This window comes from Hylobates moloch, unplaced genomic scaffold (genome assembly GCF_009828535.3).
Source record: "Hylobates moloch isolate HMO894 unplaced genomic scaffold, HMol_V3 SCAFFOLD_17, whole genome shotgun sequence".
NCBI classification, from domain to species: domain Eukaryota; kingdom Metazoa; phylum Chordata; class Mammalia; order Primates; family Hylobatidae; genus Hylobates; species Hylobates moloch.
This window is the reverse complement of record NW_026652292.1, coordinates 48,981,898-48,996,972: the sequence shown is the minus strand read 5'-3', so window position 1 is coordinate 48,996,972 and position 15,075 is coordinate 48,981,898. Positions and strand designations below refer to the sequence as shown.

At 43.3% G+C, this 15,075-nt stretch overlaps 1 protein-coding gene across 2 annotated transcripts in view; it reads right to left on the bottom strand.

Moving 5' to 3' along the window:
- The window catches only part of BEND4 (BEN domain containing 4), a 42,088-nt gene that overhangs the window by 10,469 nt on the left and 16,544 nt on the right, over nt 1–15,075 (bottom strand). For both annotated transcript variants that reach the window (XM_032135722.2, XM_032135723.2), the window contains exon 4: nt 4,248–4,339. In XM_032135722.2, coding sequence (XP_031991613.1) covers nt 4,248–4,339 — 92 coding nt within the window. The remainder of the gene's footprint in view (nt 1–4,247; nt 4,340–15,075) is intronic.

Genomic DNA, 15,075 nt, shown 5'->3' with positions numbered 1-15,075 from the left:
TTCTGCGCGTGGAGACTCATCACGGCAGCATTCATACTCTCCTCAACAAGCAACAGCGTGATGTGGTTTCCTTTCCTAAGGAAGGCAACTGAGGCACCTAGTTTGTGCTCTGAATTTAGTCAGGCTGGCTTTGAATTGAATCTTGGTTCTGTGTCTTATTAGACTAACTTGCGGCAAGTTACTTCAAGTTGTTGGACCAAAGTTTTCCCATCTGTACAACTGAAAGGAACTGAATTATCCTGAGTACAAGATGTGACTATTTGGGAGCACGAGCCAAGCCTCGGCTGGGTACAGTGGTGGACCCTGTGTATAAGAGACAGTCAAAAGATGGGCAGGGGCCCAGAGCTCCCAAAAAGTCCTTCAGCCCCGGTTGCTGTTTCATGGCAGGAGGTGAGAGACGGAGGTCTGAATCAAGTCTATGCAGGGCAGAGAGAGGTGGGAGTGAAAGCTGTCGAACCGACAGGGCTAGGCAACCAATTCCATGGGCCAGGGTATGTACGGGAGACTGAGGAAGCAAGATGATCCCCAGTTCAAACAGTGGTGTCTTTCACAAAAATGAGGAACAGAGGCTACGGCTGGGAGGAAAGCAGCAGCAGGGAAAATAAATCCATTGCTTCCCAAGCACTGAGAGGAATGGGCTCCTAAGGGCTCTGAATGGTTGACCCTCAGCCCTCAGGGAGGCCGGGTGGGCCGGGAGGGTGGGTGAAATCGGGGGCTGGCTGACTCAAAACCACTCACTGTGTCACCAGCACTTTTGTGGAGGAAGCTTAAGCTTAGTAACTGTCACCATTTATTGAGCAACTGATGACCAGCCCGAAGTGCCTGCCCCAAGCACTCTGCACACTTCCGTCCTTTCTCCTCACAGGTGGAGGTACTAGGTCTATTCCACAGCTGGGCTCTGGGTTCAGCCTTGGGCAGGTGACTTTTCTAAACTTTGCTCCTTTGTGTTAAAATACAGATGATAATCCCAGCTTGGTGGTTTGTGGTGAGGAGACCAGCCGTCTCCCACCAGAAGAAAAGCTTATGAGGGCTGGGACTGTTACCTGTTTATTCAATGCCAGACTCTCAGGGTGGAGTACAGCGCCTGACGCAATGCAGGAGCAATAAACATTTGCTGAATGGCTGACGCAGTAGAACACGGGCCTCTGTGGCTGGCACACAGCAGACACCCAGTAATGGTGGCTACATTGAAGAATTCTTACTTTTTTTAACCACTGAATATAAATTCACAAAGTTAAAGAACTTTAAGGAGAGCAGCATAGACGAGGAGCCACTAAATAGGAGACTTCTACCATCCTTAATTTAAAAAATGAGACTTCCACCATCCTCTTAGTTACGGTCCCTGTAAATATTCGTCAGCCTTAGAAAAGACTGTCTAGCTGCTTTTTAAGCTGTTTATTTAACACCATATAATTTTTAAAAGCTGTTTTGCTCAGGAGAGTGAGTTTACCTGGTAAGCCAGGATTACAGCTCTATCTTACCAAGGAGGTCAAATCCATTTCCAAGGGCTCACAACTCAAAGGGATGGGGCTGGGGATGCCATTCTCAAGTTCAGAGTTCACCCTGTAAGCGATGCTTTGCTGTGCCCTTGAAAATGGTCTATTTCAAGATGGGATGGACTAATGATCTGGCAGCTGACAGTCCAGGAAAGGAGCTTTCTCAAAACCTTTGAAAAAATCCACTGAATGCAGCAGCTCTACATAAAATGTTGGTCTCATAAAATGCAGGAATACCATTTGGAGGTAATTTTCATCAAGAAAAAGGGAAAGAAAGAGAAAGTAATTTATAGCCCAAAGCACAATTCAGAATGCTCTCCGGGTTATGGATGAGATTTATAAACCTGTTTTAGCATAGTTAATATAAGTAAAATATGATAAACAGTAAAAACGAGAAAATGCTCGTGTGCCTGAAATGACAATATAAAGAGTCATAATGATGATGAGTCATAAAGTTTAACCAGTCCTATGCAGATATTTCCCCTATCTTTTCATTTTTGTAGAATTCTGGTTGTATATTTTCTTCAATTAGCCACCCACAGGATATTAAACATTGACCTATTGAGTCACTGAAAAAAAAAAAAAACAAATCACCCTTAATTAATGGGTTACTTAAGAGTCATCATCAAATGGAAGACATAGGTGTACATTTACTATTAAGTAAGGTAACTAGTTCTGAATTTGACTGCTTTGTGCCACACAGGCACAAAGCACGGGTGTGGCAGTCAGGGAGAGCTTCCTGGAGGAAGTGGGCTTTTCAGCTGTGCTTTTTGTATGACAGTAATGTCAAGTTAGGAAATATGGATTTAATTCTAGGGAGCAAAGGATTTTAAGCATACATTTACTTTGGATCTATAATTCAGAAAAAACAAACAAACAAATAACTTTCCAGTGTGGAGAATAGAGAAGAAAGAAGCTGCTACAATAGTCAGGTGAGAGACTCAACCTAGGAAAGGAGAGACAGTTCAACATGGCTGTAGAATTCTTAGACTTAGGAAATGAGGGAGTCAGTGATGTGTCAGAAACTTCTGCCTGGGGTTGGTGGGGCCTTTATTGAAAACAGGAGGAATTGCAGATGGGTATTCAGAATAGGTGTGGTGAGATCAAGTGACATATGGGCAAACCACTGTGGGCCAGACAGTTGGCATGATGGTCTACAATGAAGCCACAGGGACTGGTGCTCTAGGTATGCATGTGGGACTTGTTAACACACATGTAGCGAATGTTATAAGAAACATAACTGGGCACAGGCTCATGCCTGTAATCCCAACACTTTGGGAGGCTGAGGCAGGAGAATCTCTTGAGCTCAGGAGTTCTAGACCAGCCTGGGCAACATAGTGACACCCCGTCTCTTTAAAAACTAAAAGTTAGCTGGGCGTGGTGGTGCACACCTGTAGTCTCGGCTATTTGCGGGTTGAGGTGGGAGGATCACCTGAGCCTGGGAGGTCGAAGATGCAGTGAGCCATGATCATGCCACTATACTAAAGCCTGGGCAAGAAAGCGAGACCCTGTCTCAAAAATAAACAAACAAATAAACAGGAAACATAACTGATGAGAAAAGGGAGTAGAGAGTGAGAGAAAAAGACAAAGCATGAACTCTGGAGAACAGCAGATGGAAAAACTCATGAAGGCGTCATAGGAAGAGGGGCAAGGAACCAGGAGAAAGTACTGACACTAAGGCTAAGGACAAGAGAGAGCATGGAGGAGGAGAGGTGAGAGCCTGGGGTGACCAGAGTGGAAAAAGGGTCACTGGACCAGACAACTGGAGAGTCACCAGGGGTCTCTTGCAGAAAACTCTGGTAGCGGTGGAAGTGAAGCCAGATTACAGGGTGGAAGAGCAAATGGAAATTAAAAGAGAGAAGATAATGAATATAGACCAGTTTTTCAAATGTTTAATCATTAGAAAAAAATGAGGTCATCATTCAGCAATCATGAATTGAGTGTCTTCTATGACACTAGAGATGAGACCTGGGCCCAACTTTCAAGAAGCAAGATGTGCTGTAGTGTAGAATGAAGGTGCTGACCCAGGATACTTTGGGAGCCTGGAAGGAGATGGAAGTAGAAAGGAGGGCAATGACGGCAGAAGAGAAGAAGAATCCAAGGAAGGCTTATTTTTAGGCTGGGCGAAACCCGAGAGCTTCCCCAGGGGATTCTCATGGGGACTGTCCATGGTTTTCAAGTCTCGTATGAAAGTCATATATTCAAAACTGAGCCTTGAACATCTTAGAAGTATGTACCATCTTTATTACTATTAAAACACACCATTTCTTCTACAGATTGGGAGAGATTGTGGTTTCTTCCCTTTAAGTCCAGGTGAAAAAAATAACCCATGTCCAGGGGCCCTGACATCTGGAAAATGCCTATCTACATACTGGAGAATCGTGCCCAGTGTGTGAGGTGCCCAGAGTGAGGGGCATGTGGAACACAGGCTCTGTCTGAGGGAATGACAAGTTGGTGTCTCTCACTTCAGGCATTTCTGTACAAACAGAATGGTGGAAAAATTGCCCATGCTATTTAAATTGTCATTATCTCTGTCTTTCTCCACTCAGTACACGAAGCTGAATCTCTGTAGTTAAATACATGTGTGATCTTTCTCCACAAATTACATACTTACAGGTAACAGACCCATAAACCTCCGTCAAAAACTATTTTGCTAGCCAGTCTGTTCTGGTATACACTGATAAGTTAATCAAGAGACTTCATCTTAAGGGAATTCCAAATGGAACATTCACCTTTTTACTAGAGACCTACCTCAGTTGGCTGGTCAGCTGGCTGTGGTATCAGGAGTTGGTTGTGGTGCTGCAGAACTGTCTTCAAGTAATCTAAAACGGTCTGGCAGGGCACTGGGTGGAAGAAATGTTAACAATTACACATTGGCTATCCCGTAACATGAAAATAAATTTTTTAAAGTTTTTTTTTTTTAAACAGAGGTCTTACTGGCACCCATACTGGAGTGCAGTACAGTGATCTCAGCCTACTGCAACCTTGAACTCCCGGCTGAAGTGATTCTCCCACTTCAGCCTCCCCAGTAGCTGGGACTACAGGTGCGCACCACTGCACCCAGCTAATTATGTTAATCTTTTTGCAGAGACAGGGTCTTGCTATGTTGCCCAGGATGGTCTTGAGCTCCTGGCCTCAAGTGATCCTCCTGCTTTGGCCTCCCAAAGTGCGGGGTTCACAGGCGTGAGCCACTGCACCCGGCCTCTAAAAAGATTTTTGATGCAAACTTCTAAAAAAAAAATTTTTTTCTAAAGGAAATAGAATCTTCTTTCATTTGACATCCGTAGTTATTTCAGTTTGTAAATACAGAACAGATGCTATAGTTTGGAAAGAATTTTTAGGCTCAGCACAATTCACTGAGAACTTCCAAGTCACACTTACTCCAAGATGAATTTGGGTCAACAATCATGATCACAAAGAACTCACAGAAGAGACATGTCTCGACTTATTTGACTCAGGTTGCAGCAGTAGCACCCAATGATGCTTTTTAAAATTAAGGTACTGAAAACTAAGGTTTTGCTAATTATTAATCAATAATGTAAGTGTTTCTAAGGATGGATTCATTCCTAGTTCTTCAGTAAGCAGAATTCCATACAATTAGACTTGCTTCTCAATGCATACACACTTGGCCACACAGTCCTTCCCTAAGTGTCCCAAAAAGAAGCTCAATTGATTTGATCCCTTTGGTTATATATTTCACTAACTATTACACTATTTTTTGAGGCTTAGTCTTACAGACTCATTGAATAATCACAATAAAAGTGAATAGATATTAACCCAACATAGAGCATGACTTTTTTTGTACCACTACATAAATAATGCCTACATCTTAAGATTTACATTAGAGTCCTTTCAGGAGTAGTAACTAATTGCCTTTAAGGGTCTTGGTAGTTTAGTTACTAACCTAATTTATATGAATTGCTGCCACTGTATTTCTTAGCTGTGTGTTTTCTTAAGATGTTCTTGTCATGTTCGAGAAAATAATAAATATTTAACCTAAGCCCTAATTTTAAAGTATCACCACCAAGCTTTCTAAATTTCGTTTTTCTCACCCATTTTTTTAAGACAGCAAGCAGGAATTATCATTTTATGCAGTGCTAATATAATAGCTTTGGATTTTTTAGGTGACATCACAATGTAACATAATAAATCAAGAACTACTTCAACATCCTTTTGAAGAATTTGAATAACGGGAAGTAGGAGTAGGTTAGAAAATTTTTCTTCTTGCCAAAAAAGTATTTTCTTAAGTAGTCATCATCCTGACAGACCTGGGCTGTGGCCACTTGTGAACAGTTATATGGATATATTCTCCAAATTGAAGAAGCAACCAAAATAAGTCACATGTGTATCAGAAGTAGGCCTGTTATTAAACCAAAGTTTAATAAAACCTGTCAAATGGCCCTAATTTCACCAGCTTCTTAAAAGTCCAACCCTTTTTACTGATGCCACAATGAGGAAGGATGTGTCTCCTGACACTGAGCATTAATTGCTGGAAAAAACCCTAAGTCTCGAGAAACAAATGGAGACAGGAAACAGGCCTGCATTTTAGTTCCGGGTTTTTCACTGACTGTGTGACCTTGGGGACTTCATTTACTTTCTACTTATGAATCTTTTCTACACAGGGCTGAGTATGAGGCTCCAAAGCAGCATTCCGTTCTTCACAGTTTATGGTTAGAATAAAATGCAAGGGTACATATGTCACTGCTTTGTCAAGTGACATGTGCAAGGTACTACCTTGGATTTTGCTTGGAAGTTTTAGAGAAATTGTAAAGACTCATTGACTGATCAGAATTTGAATGAACTTTTTTTTGATCCCTCACCCATTTTTAGAGTCATTAAGATGTTGCCAGGCACGGTGGCTCACGCCTGTAATCCCAAAATTTGGGAGGCAAAGGTGGGAGGATTGCTTGAGCCCAGGAGATTGAGACCAGCCTCGGAAACACAGCAAGAACATATCTTTACAAAAAAATCAAACCATTAGCTGGGTGTCATGATCTGTGCCTGTAATCCCAGCTACCCAGAGTAAGCTAGGAAGATCACTTGAGTCCAGCATTTCAGGGCTGCAACAAGCCATGACTGTGCCACTGCACTCCAGCCTGGGCAACAAAGCAACACTCGCTCTCTAAAACGCACAAACAAAAAGATGTATATGAAACATTTTTTATAATGAGTCATTCACGACAAATCCACACCCAATATCATACTGAATGTGCAAAAGCTGGAAGCGTTCCCCTTGAAAACTGGCACGAAACAAGGATGTCCTCTCTCACCACTCCCATTCAACACAGTATTGAAAGTTCTGGGCCTGGCACATAGTGGCTCACGTCTGTTATCCCAGCACTTGGGAGGCCGAGGCAGGCCAATCACAAGGTCAGGAGATCAAGACCATCCTGGCTAACACGGTGAAACCCTGTCTCTACTAAAAAACACAAAAAATTAGCCAGGTGTGCTGGCGGGCGCCTGTAGTCCCAGCTACTCGGGAGGCTGAGGCAGGAGAATGGCATGACCCAGGAGGCAGAGCTTGCAGTGAGCCAAGATCGCGCCACTGCACTCCAGCCTGGGCGACAGAGCAAGACTCCGTCTCAAAAAAAAAAAAAAAAAGAAAGAAAAGAAAAAAGAAAAAAAAGAAAGCTCTGGCCAGGGCCATCAGGCAAGAGAAAGAAATAAGGGGGGTATTCAAGGCCGGGTGCGGCGGCTCATGCCTGTAATCCCAGCACTTTGGGATGAAACCCCGTCTCTACAAAAAATACAAAAAAAAAAAAAAAAAAAAATCAGCCGGGCGTGGTGGCGGGCACCTGTAGTCCCAGCTACTCAGAAGGCTGAGACAGCAGAATGGCATGAACCCGGGAGGCGGAGCTTGCAGTGAGCCAAGATTGTGCCACTGCACTCCAGCCTGGATGACAGAGTGAGACTCCATCTCCCAAAAAAAGAAAAAAAAAAGCGCATTCAAATAGGAAGAGAGGAAGCCAAACTGTCTCTGTTTGCAGATAACATGATCCTATATCTAGAAAATCCCATTGTCTCAGCCCAAAAGCTTCTTAAGCTGATAAGAAACTTCAGCAAAGCCTCAGGACACAAAATCAATGTGCAAAAATCAAACAAGCATTCTTATACACCAATAATAGACAAACAGAGAGCCAAAGCATGAGTGAACTCCCATTCACAATTGCCACAAAGAGAATAAAATACCGAGGAAAACAACTAACAAGGGAAGCGAAGGACCTCTTCAAGAAGAACTACAAACCACTGCTTAAGAAAATCAGAGAGGACACAAACAAACGGAAAAACTATTCCATGCTCATGGATAGGAAGAATCAATATCATGAAAATGGCCACACTGCCCAAAGTAATTTATAGATTCAATACTATTCCCATTAACCTACCATGACATTCTTCACAGAATTAGAAAAAACTACTTTCAAATTCTTATGAAACAAAAAAAAAGAGCCCATACAGCCAAGACAATCTAAGCAAAAAGAAGACAACTGGAGGCTACAGTAGGCAAAACAGCATGCTACTGGTACAAAAACAGACACATAGACCAACGGAACAGAACAGAGAACTCAGAAATAAGACTGCATGCACATCTACAACCACCTGATCTTCAACAAACCCGACGAGAACAAACAATGGGAAAAGGATAGGGAATCCTAGGAGAACTGGCTAGCCATATGCAGAAAATTGAAACTATACCCCTTCCTTATACCTTATACAAAAATTAACTCAAGGTGGATTAAAGACTTAAATTAACTCAGGATGGACGAAAGATTTAAATGTAAAACCCAAAACTATACAAATTCTAGAAGAAAATCTAGGCAATACCATTCAGGACATAGGCACGAGCAAAGATTTCATGATGAAAATGTCAAAAACAATTGTAACAAAAGCAAAAATTGACAAATAGGATCCACGTAAAACCTTCTGCACAGCAAAAGAAACTATCATCAGAGTCAACAGACGATCTACAGAATGGGAGAAAATTTCTGCAATCTATCCATCTGACAAAGGTCTAATATCCAGAATCTACAAGGAACTTAAACAAATTCCTAAGAGAAAAACAAACAACCCCATTAAAAAGTGGGCAAAGGACATGAACAGACACTTCTCAAAAGAAGACATTTATGTGGCCAACAAACATATGAAAAAAAGTTCAACAACACTGATCATTAGAGAAATGCAAATCAAAACCACAATGAGGCCAGGTGCGGTGGCTCACGCCTGTAATCCCAGCACTTCGGGAGGCCGAGGCGGGCGGATCACGAGGTCAGGAGATCGAGATCATCCCGGCTAAGACGGTGAAACCCCATCTCTAGTAAAAATACAAAAAATTAGCCAGGCGTGGTGGCAGACGCCTATGGTCCCAGCTACTCGGGAGGCTGAGGCAAGAGAATGGCATGAACCTGGGAGGCGGAGCTTGCAGTGAGCCGAGATGGCGCCACTGCACTCCAGTCTGCCAGTCTGGGCGACAGAGCAAGACTCTGTCTCAAAAAAAAAAAACAAACACAACGAGATACCATCTTATGCTGGTCAGAATGGCAATTATTAAAAAGTCAAGAAACAACAGATGCTGGCGAGGCTGTGGAGAAATAGAAACGTTTTTACACTGTTGGCGGGAATGTAAATTAGTTCAACCATTATGGAAGACAATCTGGCAATTCCTCAAAGACCTAGAACAAAAAATACCATTTGACCCAGCCATCCCATTACTGGGTACATATCCAAAGGAATGTAAATCATTCTATTACAAAGATACATGCACACATATGTTCACTGCAGCACTATTCACAATAGCAAAGACATGGAATCAACGCAAATGCCCATCAATGATAGACTAGATACAGAAAATGTGGTACACAAACACCAGAGAATACTGTGCAGCCATAAAAAGGAAGCGAGATCATGGCCTTTGCAGGGACATGGATGGAGCTGGAAGCCATTATCCTCAGCAAACTAATGCAGGAACAGAAAACCAAACACTGCATGTTCTCACTCAAAAGTGTGAGCTAAACAATGAGAATACGTGGACACATGGAGGGAAACAACACACACTGGGGCCTATTGGGGAGTGGAGGGCAGTGCGGGAGAGCATCAGGGAAAACAACTAATGCAGTCTGGGCTTACTGCGTACGTGATGGGTTGACAGGTGCAGCAAACCACGATGGCACGTTTACCTATGTAACAAACCTGCACATCCTGCACATGTATCCCGGAACTTAAAATATATAAAAAAAAATAAAATAAATTTACATGAAGTCCCAAAATGTTTACAAGGCAGCATATAAAACTGTTCACCATGACCTCGACCATGTTAAATACAATTATGTGCATAGAAAAGAGATAGGAAAGAATATAAGCCAAAGAGTTAATGATAATAGTTAACAATGATTACATTTTAGTTGTGGGATTAGGGTAGTTAAGACCTTTTAAAAACCCAATTGTAAAAAGTGTTTACAGTGGGTACAATAGTTTTATACTAATTTAAAAGTTGTTTGAAAAATGTCTACATCACTGTTGTCTCCCCTTCCTTGCTATTACTTCAACGTGGAGGGGACAGTCCTGGAAGGGCTTACAGGCTAGCTTTTTCTTTCTTTCCATGCACATTTAGGCAGCAGTGCTAAGCTATGACCCAAGCCGGTGGATGCACACAGGCTGGAAGGAAATGCAGTGTTACGGGTATTTACTGGCCACAGGTGGCTCTATTTAAGGCAAATGGGTCCTGTACATTGATACCTGGGCACAGGCTAAGGACCAGGAAGACTGAAGACAAGGCTCATATTTGGTCAATTGTTTAAAAAAAAAATAGCCAAAACTGCCCCAGGTGTTCTGAGTGCCTCCCTTCACCAAATGTCCTCCCATCCTCCCACTCCTGGTCCTACAAGGCAGGGACCTTGAAGCACCCCCAGCCAAGGCCTGCTGCAAAGGATATGAACATCACTCTTGACTGGGGGCTCTCTGGATAGATGCCTAGATTTACACAGGGAAGCTGTGGAATCAAGTGAAATATTTTCTGTGAAAAAAAAAAAAAAAAAAGTCAATCTGGAAAATGGAGATAGGTGCGTCTAGAAAAGTGGGAGTGAAATTTATGATCCTGACCCATAGCTACACCACACTGCCTGCCTGGAGGTGCATGGGCACTGAAAAGGAAATTGTGGAAAACCTCCTGTCCTCGTGTTCCTCTGTTCTGTTAACCTCAGGTTCTGTGGGGGACTGTGGAGTTTCTGAGTGAGGACTGGCCTTCACGGGTGGGGTGAGCGGCCAGTGCTGCAGGTGTAGCTGTGTGGAGTCCAGGCCACCACACCACTCCCTTGGCCCCCAAGGGAAGGGAGAGTGAGTCTTGACTTTCAGCAGCAAGAGGTCAGGGGATCGTTGAGGAGCTGCTGTTGCCCCCAGAGGCCTTCACAGCCAACTGCCTCCTCGTACAAATTAGGAATTTTTCATTTTGTTATTTATTTATTTACTTACTGAGATGGAGTTTCAGTGCTGTTGCCGAAGCTGGAGTGCAATGGTGTGACCTTGGCTCACTGCAACCTCCGCCTCCCGGGTTCAAGAGATTCTCTTGCCTCAGCCTCTCAAGTAGCTGGGATTACAGGCGTCCGCTACCACGCCCCACTAATTTTTTGTATTTTTAGTAGAGAGGAAGTTTTACCATGTTGACCAGGGGGGTCTGGACCTCCTTATCTCAGGTGATCCACCCACCTCAGCCTCCCAAAGTGCTGGGATTACAGGTGTGAGCCACCGCGCCCAGCCTAAATTAGGAATTTTAAACAAGTCACTCGCATGGTGAAACTAATACTTCAGACCCATTGGGCATGTTTTACTCATTCATTTGTCCATTCTGCAGAACAAAGTCTGACAAATCTAGTAGGTGTAATGAGAAAATAAATGAGGAACCAAAAATGAAACTTCTATCACAAGGAAGAATGGCTATAAAGGCAGCTAAAACGTACCTACTACCTATCCTGATATTGACATTTATAATTTTTTTCTCCTCTATGTAACAAAATTTCAAAATGCATCTTGGATAATCCTGGAAACAGTAAAATACTGAAGAGGAAGAAAGGAAATTAAGGAAGGTCTTTTGTGTAAATAATACATGTAAAGCCAAAGGCACCCAATAAATACTGCCTAGTGTAAACTATTGTCATTTTAAGATTGGTTGTCTATGAATTACCCACAGAGGCCACTTACATGATTCTGCTGACTGTGCCATCTTGGCAGCTGTACTGTCTAAGCAGCAATAGGCAATATTGTCTAAGCAAAGTAAACATGGAGAGGGATGGGTTACAAATGTTCCACTGGGTATGTAGGATATCTAGATGGATGTCCTGCTCAAGAAAAGGAAAGCCCCCAGGGATGTTATTTAAAGCCACACACATAGGGTCTTTAAGACATTCTACGGTAACACTAGTAGACACCAATTAACTGACAAAAAGCTTTGGATATTAGTCCTAAAGTAACTCTTGGATACCATTATTTTTCAGTGTACTGACTCTGACACTTATTAACCATGTGATCCTGGGAAGGTTACTTAACCTCTCCCAGCGTCTATGATCTCACCTGTAAAACTGGGAAAATGGGCCTCGGCATCCCAGCACTTCAGGAGGCCGAGGCCGGTGGATCATGAGGTCAGGAGATCGAGACAATCCTGGCTAACATGGTGAAACCCCATCTCTCTAAAAATACAAAAAATCAGCTGGGCGTGGTGGCGCGCGCCTGTAGTCCCAGCTACTTGGGAGGCTGAGGCAGGAGAATGGCATGACCCGGGAGGTGGAGCTTACAGTGAGCCGAGATCGTGCCACTGCACTCCAGCCTGGGCGACAGAGCGAGACTCCGTCTCAAAAAACAAACAAACAAACTGGGAAAATGACCTACTGTATACAGTTATTGTGAGGATTACTTAAAACAATACATGTAAAGCAAAAGGCATCCAATAAATATTGCCTGTTGTAAGCTACTGTCATTTTAAGATTGGGAGTCTAGTGAATTCTTCACCGAGGCCACTTAATTGACTCTCTTGACTGTGCTGTCTTGTATGAGCAGGTGGTAAATAAGACTACTGAAATGGTCTTCTTCAATAGTTTTCCTTGGGGAAAACTGCTCGGATTCTGGTTTTGCCCATCTTAAGGGTGCTTGGGTCTCTAGTTCCTAATTTTCATTGCATTAAAATCTTGATCAGAGTTTCTCTCTTCACCCTTCAAGCACTACTTAATCTGTCTTGCTATATAGTTGTTTTCAAGGACTTAAAACATCTCAAAATACTCCACCATACACTTTCATAGGGCAACTGAATTATTTACTGTCCTCTGACAAACATGGCCATCTGTGTGTTTAATCATCTTTACGTGCCCTATTCACATCATCTCTGTAAAGTATAAGCTCCTGAATTGTAAATATCTAGAAATAAACAATGAGCTTTAAGTATTAGTCAGCCTACAGATGCATAATTATATTTTTGTTCATGTCAATATCCTCATTCCATTAGTTCAATTCAATTGACATGCAGATGTTACAACATGCCTAACAGTGGGCTAGGAAAGAGGGGACACAAAGATGACTCTGAGCCTCTGTCCTCAAGGACCTCCATGGCCTGTCTCTTCATATCAGGACATCAGGAGACACAGACGCACATAGAGTAACAATTTCCCATGGTAACGATAACAGAATCTGCATAACGTGCTACGAAAAGTGCTTGCTTGCGAACTATGGGAAGCATTTGTTACAGTGTCACTGAGCTGGGTACTAAAGGATGAATAGGAGTTTCTCAAGTGGAGAGAAAAGGAGTATGTTCTTAGGTTGAAAGGAATAGTAGGAGTAAAGGAAGGCCAGAAGTATGGAAGTGTCTGGCTGTTCAAGGATTCACAAACTGTCCAATGGGGTTGGAACACTTGGTGTCTGGTGGGCTCTGAGGGCTCAGTCTCCAAAGACAGACAGGAAAAGATCCAGGAATTGAAGAACCTTGTGTGTCACACTGAGGATGCTAGAATTTACTCCATAGACTATTTGAAGCCCTTAGAGGTTCTTTGGCAGTGGGTGACCTGGGGCTGTTTGGGGGAGAGACCAGAGTCTGGTATGGGACAGACTGGAGTCTGGGAGGGTGATTCTTGCAACAGCTGCAGTTATGAGATGAGCCTGGTTGACACCAGTGGAGAGAAAGCAGAAGTCCCATTGATGGGTGTGTAAGAGGTGGCACCCAGAAGAATGGAGGCTAACTGGGAGTTGGAAGGAGAGATGAGCTCTGGATGGATCTGAGGTTCCCCACCTGGCCAACTAATTGAACGGTGATACCTTTGTAAGGTAAGACTAGCACTTACCATAAGGAAAACAACTTATGATTTCTGGAGCACTAGGCACAGAATAATTTCCTCTTTTTCTTAAAGTTTCCATTTATTGAGTGATTATTGGAAGACTAATAGGTACCCATTCATGACTTATTGCATTTGGTACTTTGAACATTCCTACAGTATTATGGCTGGGAGCGGTGGCTCATGCCTGTAATCCCAGCACTTTGGGAGGCCAAGGCAGGCAGATCACAAGGTCAGGAGATCGAGACCATCCTGGCTAACACAGTGAAACCCCGTCTCTACTAAAAAAAAATACAAAAAATTAGCCGGGCATGGTGGGGGGGCGCCTGTACTCCCAGCTCCTTGGGAGGCTGATGCAGGAGAATGGCGTGAACCCGGGAGGCAGAGCTTGCAGTGAGCCGAGATTGTGCCACTGCACTCCAGCCTGGGCGACAGAGCAAGACCCCGTCTAAAAAAACCAACCAAGCAAACAAACAAAAATTCCTAGAGTATTATTAACCTCACTCTAGAGAAAGGGAAACTGAGATTTGGCATCATTAAAGTGATTTGCCAAAACAATCACAGATACCAAGTAGCAGGAGAAGAGATTCAAACACGGCTTTGACTCCGAATCCATTCTCTTTACCTTCTGTTGCTCCGTCTCCCTCAGTGTCACTGATAGCTGTAACCAACAGCCATGATGATGTTCACCAAATTCTCAGTGAAAGAACTCAATGCTTTATTCCTCTGTCCCTATCATTCGCTGTAATACTCAGAATGTATTAAGTTCTTTTCATCCACCTCAGAGCCCCCACTTTACAAATGATCCATGAGTTTCTCAGGATCAGAAACCGACCTAAGCATTTTCCCTCCCACAGGCCCTTGTGGGTATTTTCAAGTTTGGAGGTTGGTGAGGGCACTGGAGCATACTAGCACACGTCTACACTGCATCTACTCTAAGGGCGTTTTATTCTTGCAAAATTCCTGTTATCTAAAAACTGACATGATTGATCATTTTAAAACCTTCTTAATTAGAAAATGTCGGGCTTGTAATCCCAGCACTTTGGGAGGCCGAGGCGGGCGGATCACGAGGTCAGGAGATCGAGACCACGGTGAAACCCCGTCTCTACTAAAAATACAAAAAAATTAGCCGGGCGTGGTGGCGGGCACCTGTAGTCCCAGCTACTGGGAGAGGCTGAGGCAGGAGAATAGCGTGAATCCGGGAGGCGGAGCTTGCAGTGAGCCGAGATTGCGCCACTGCACTCCAGCCTGGGTGACAGAGCGAGACTCTGTCTCAA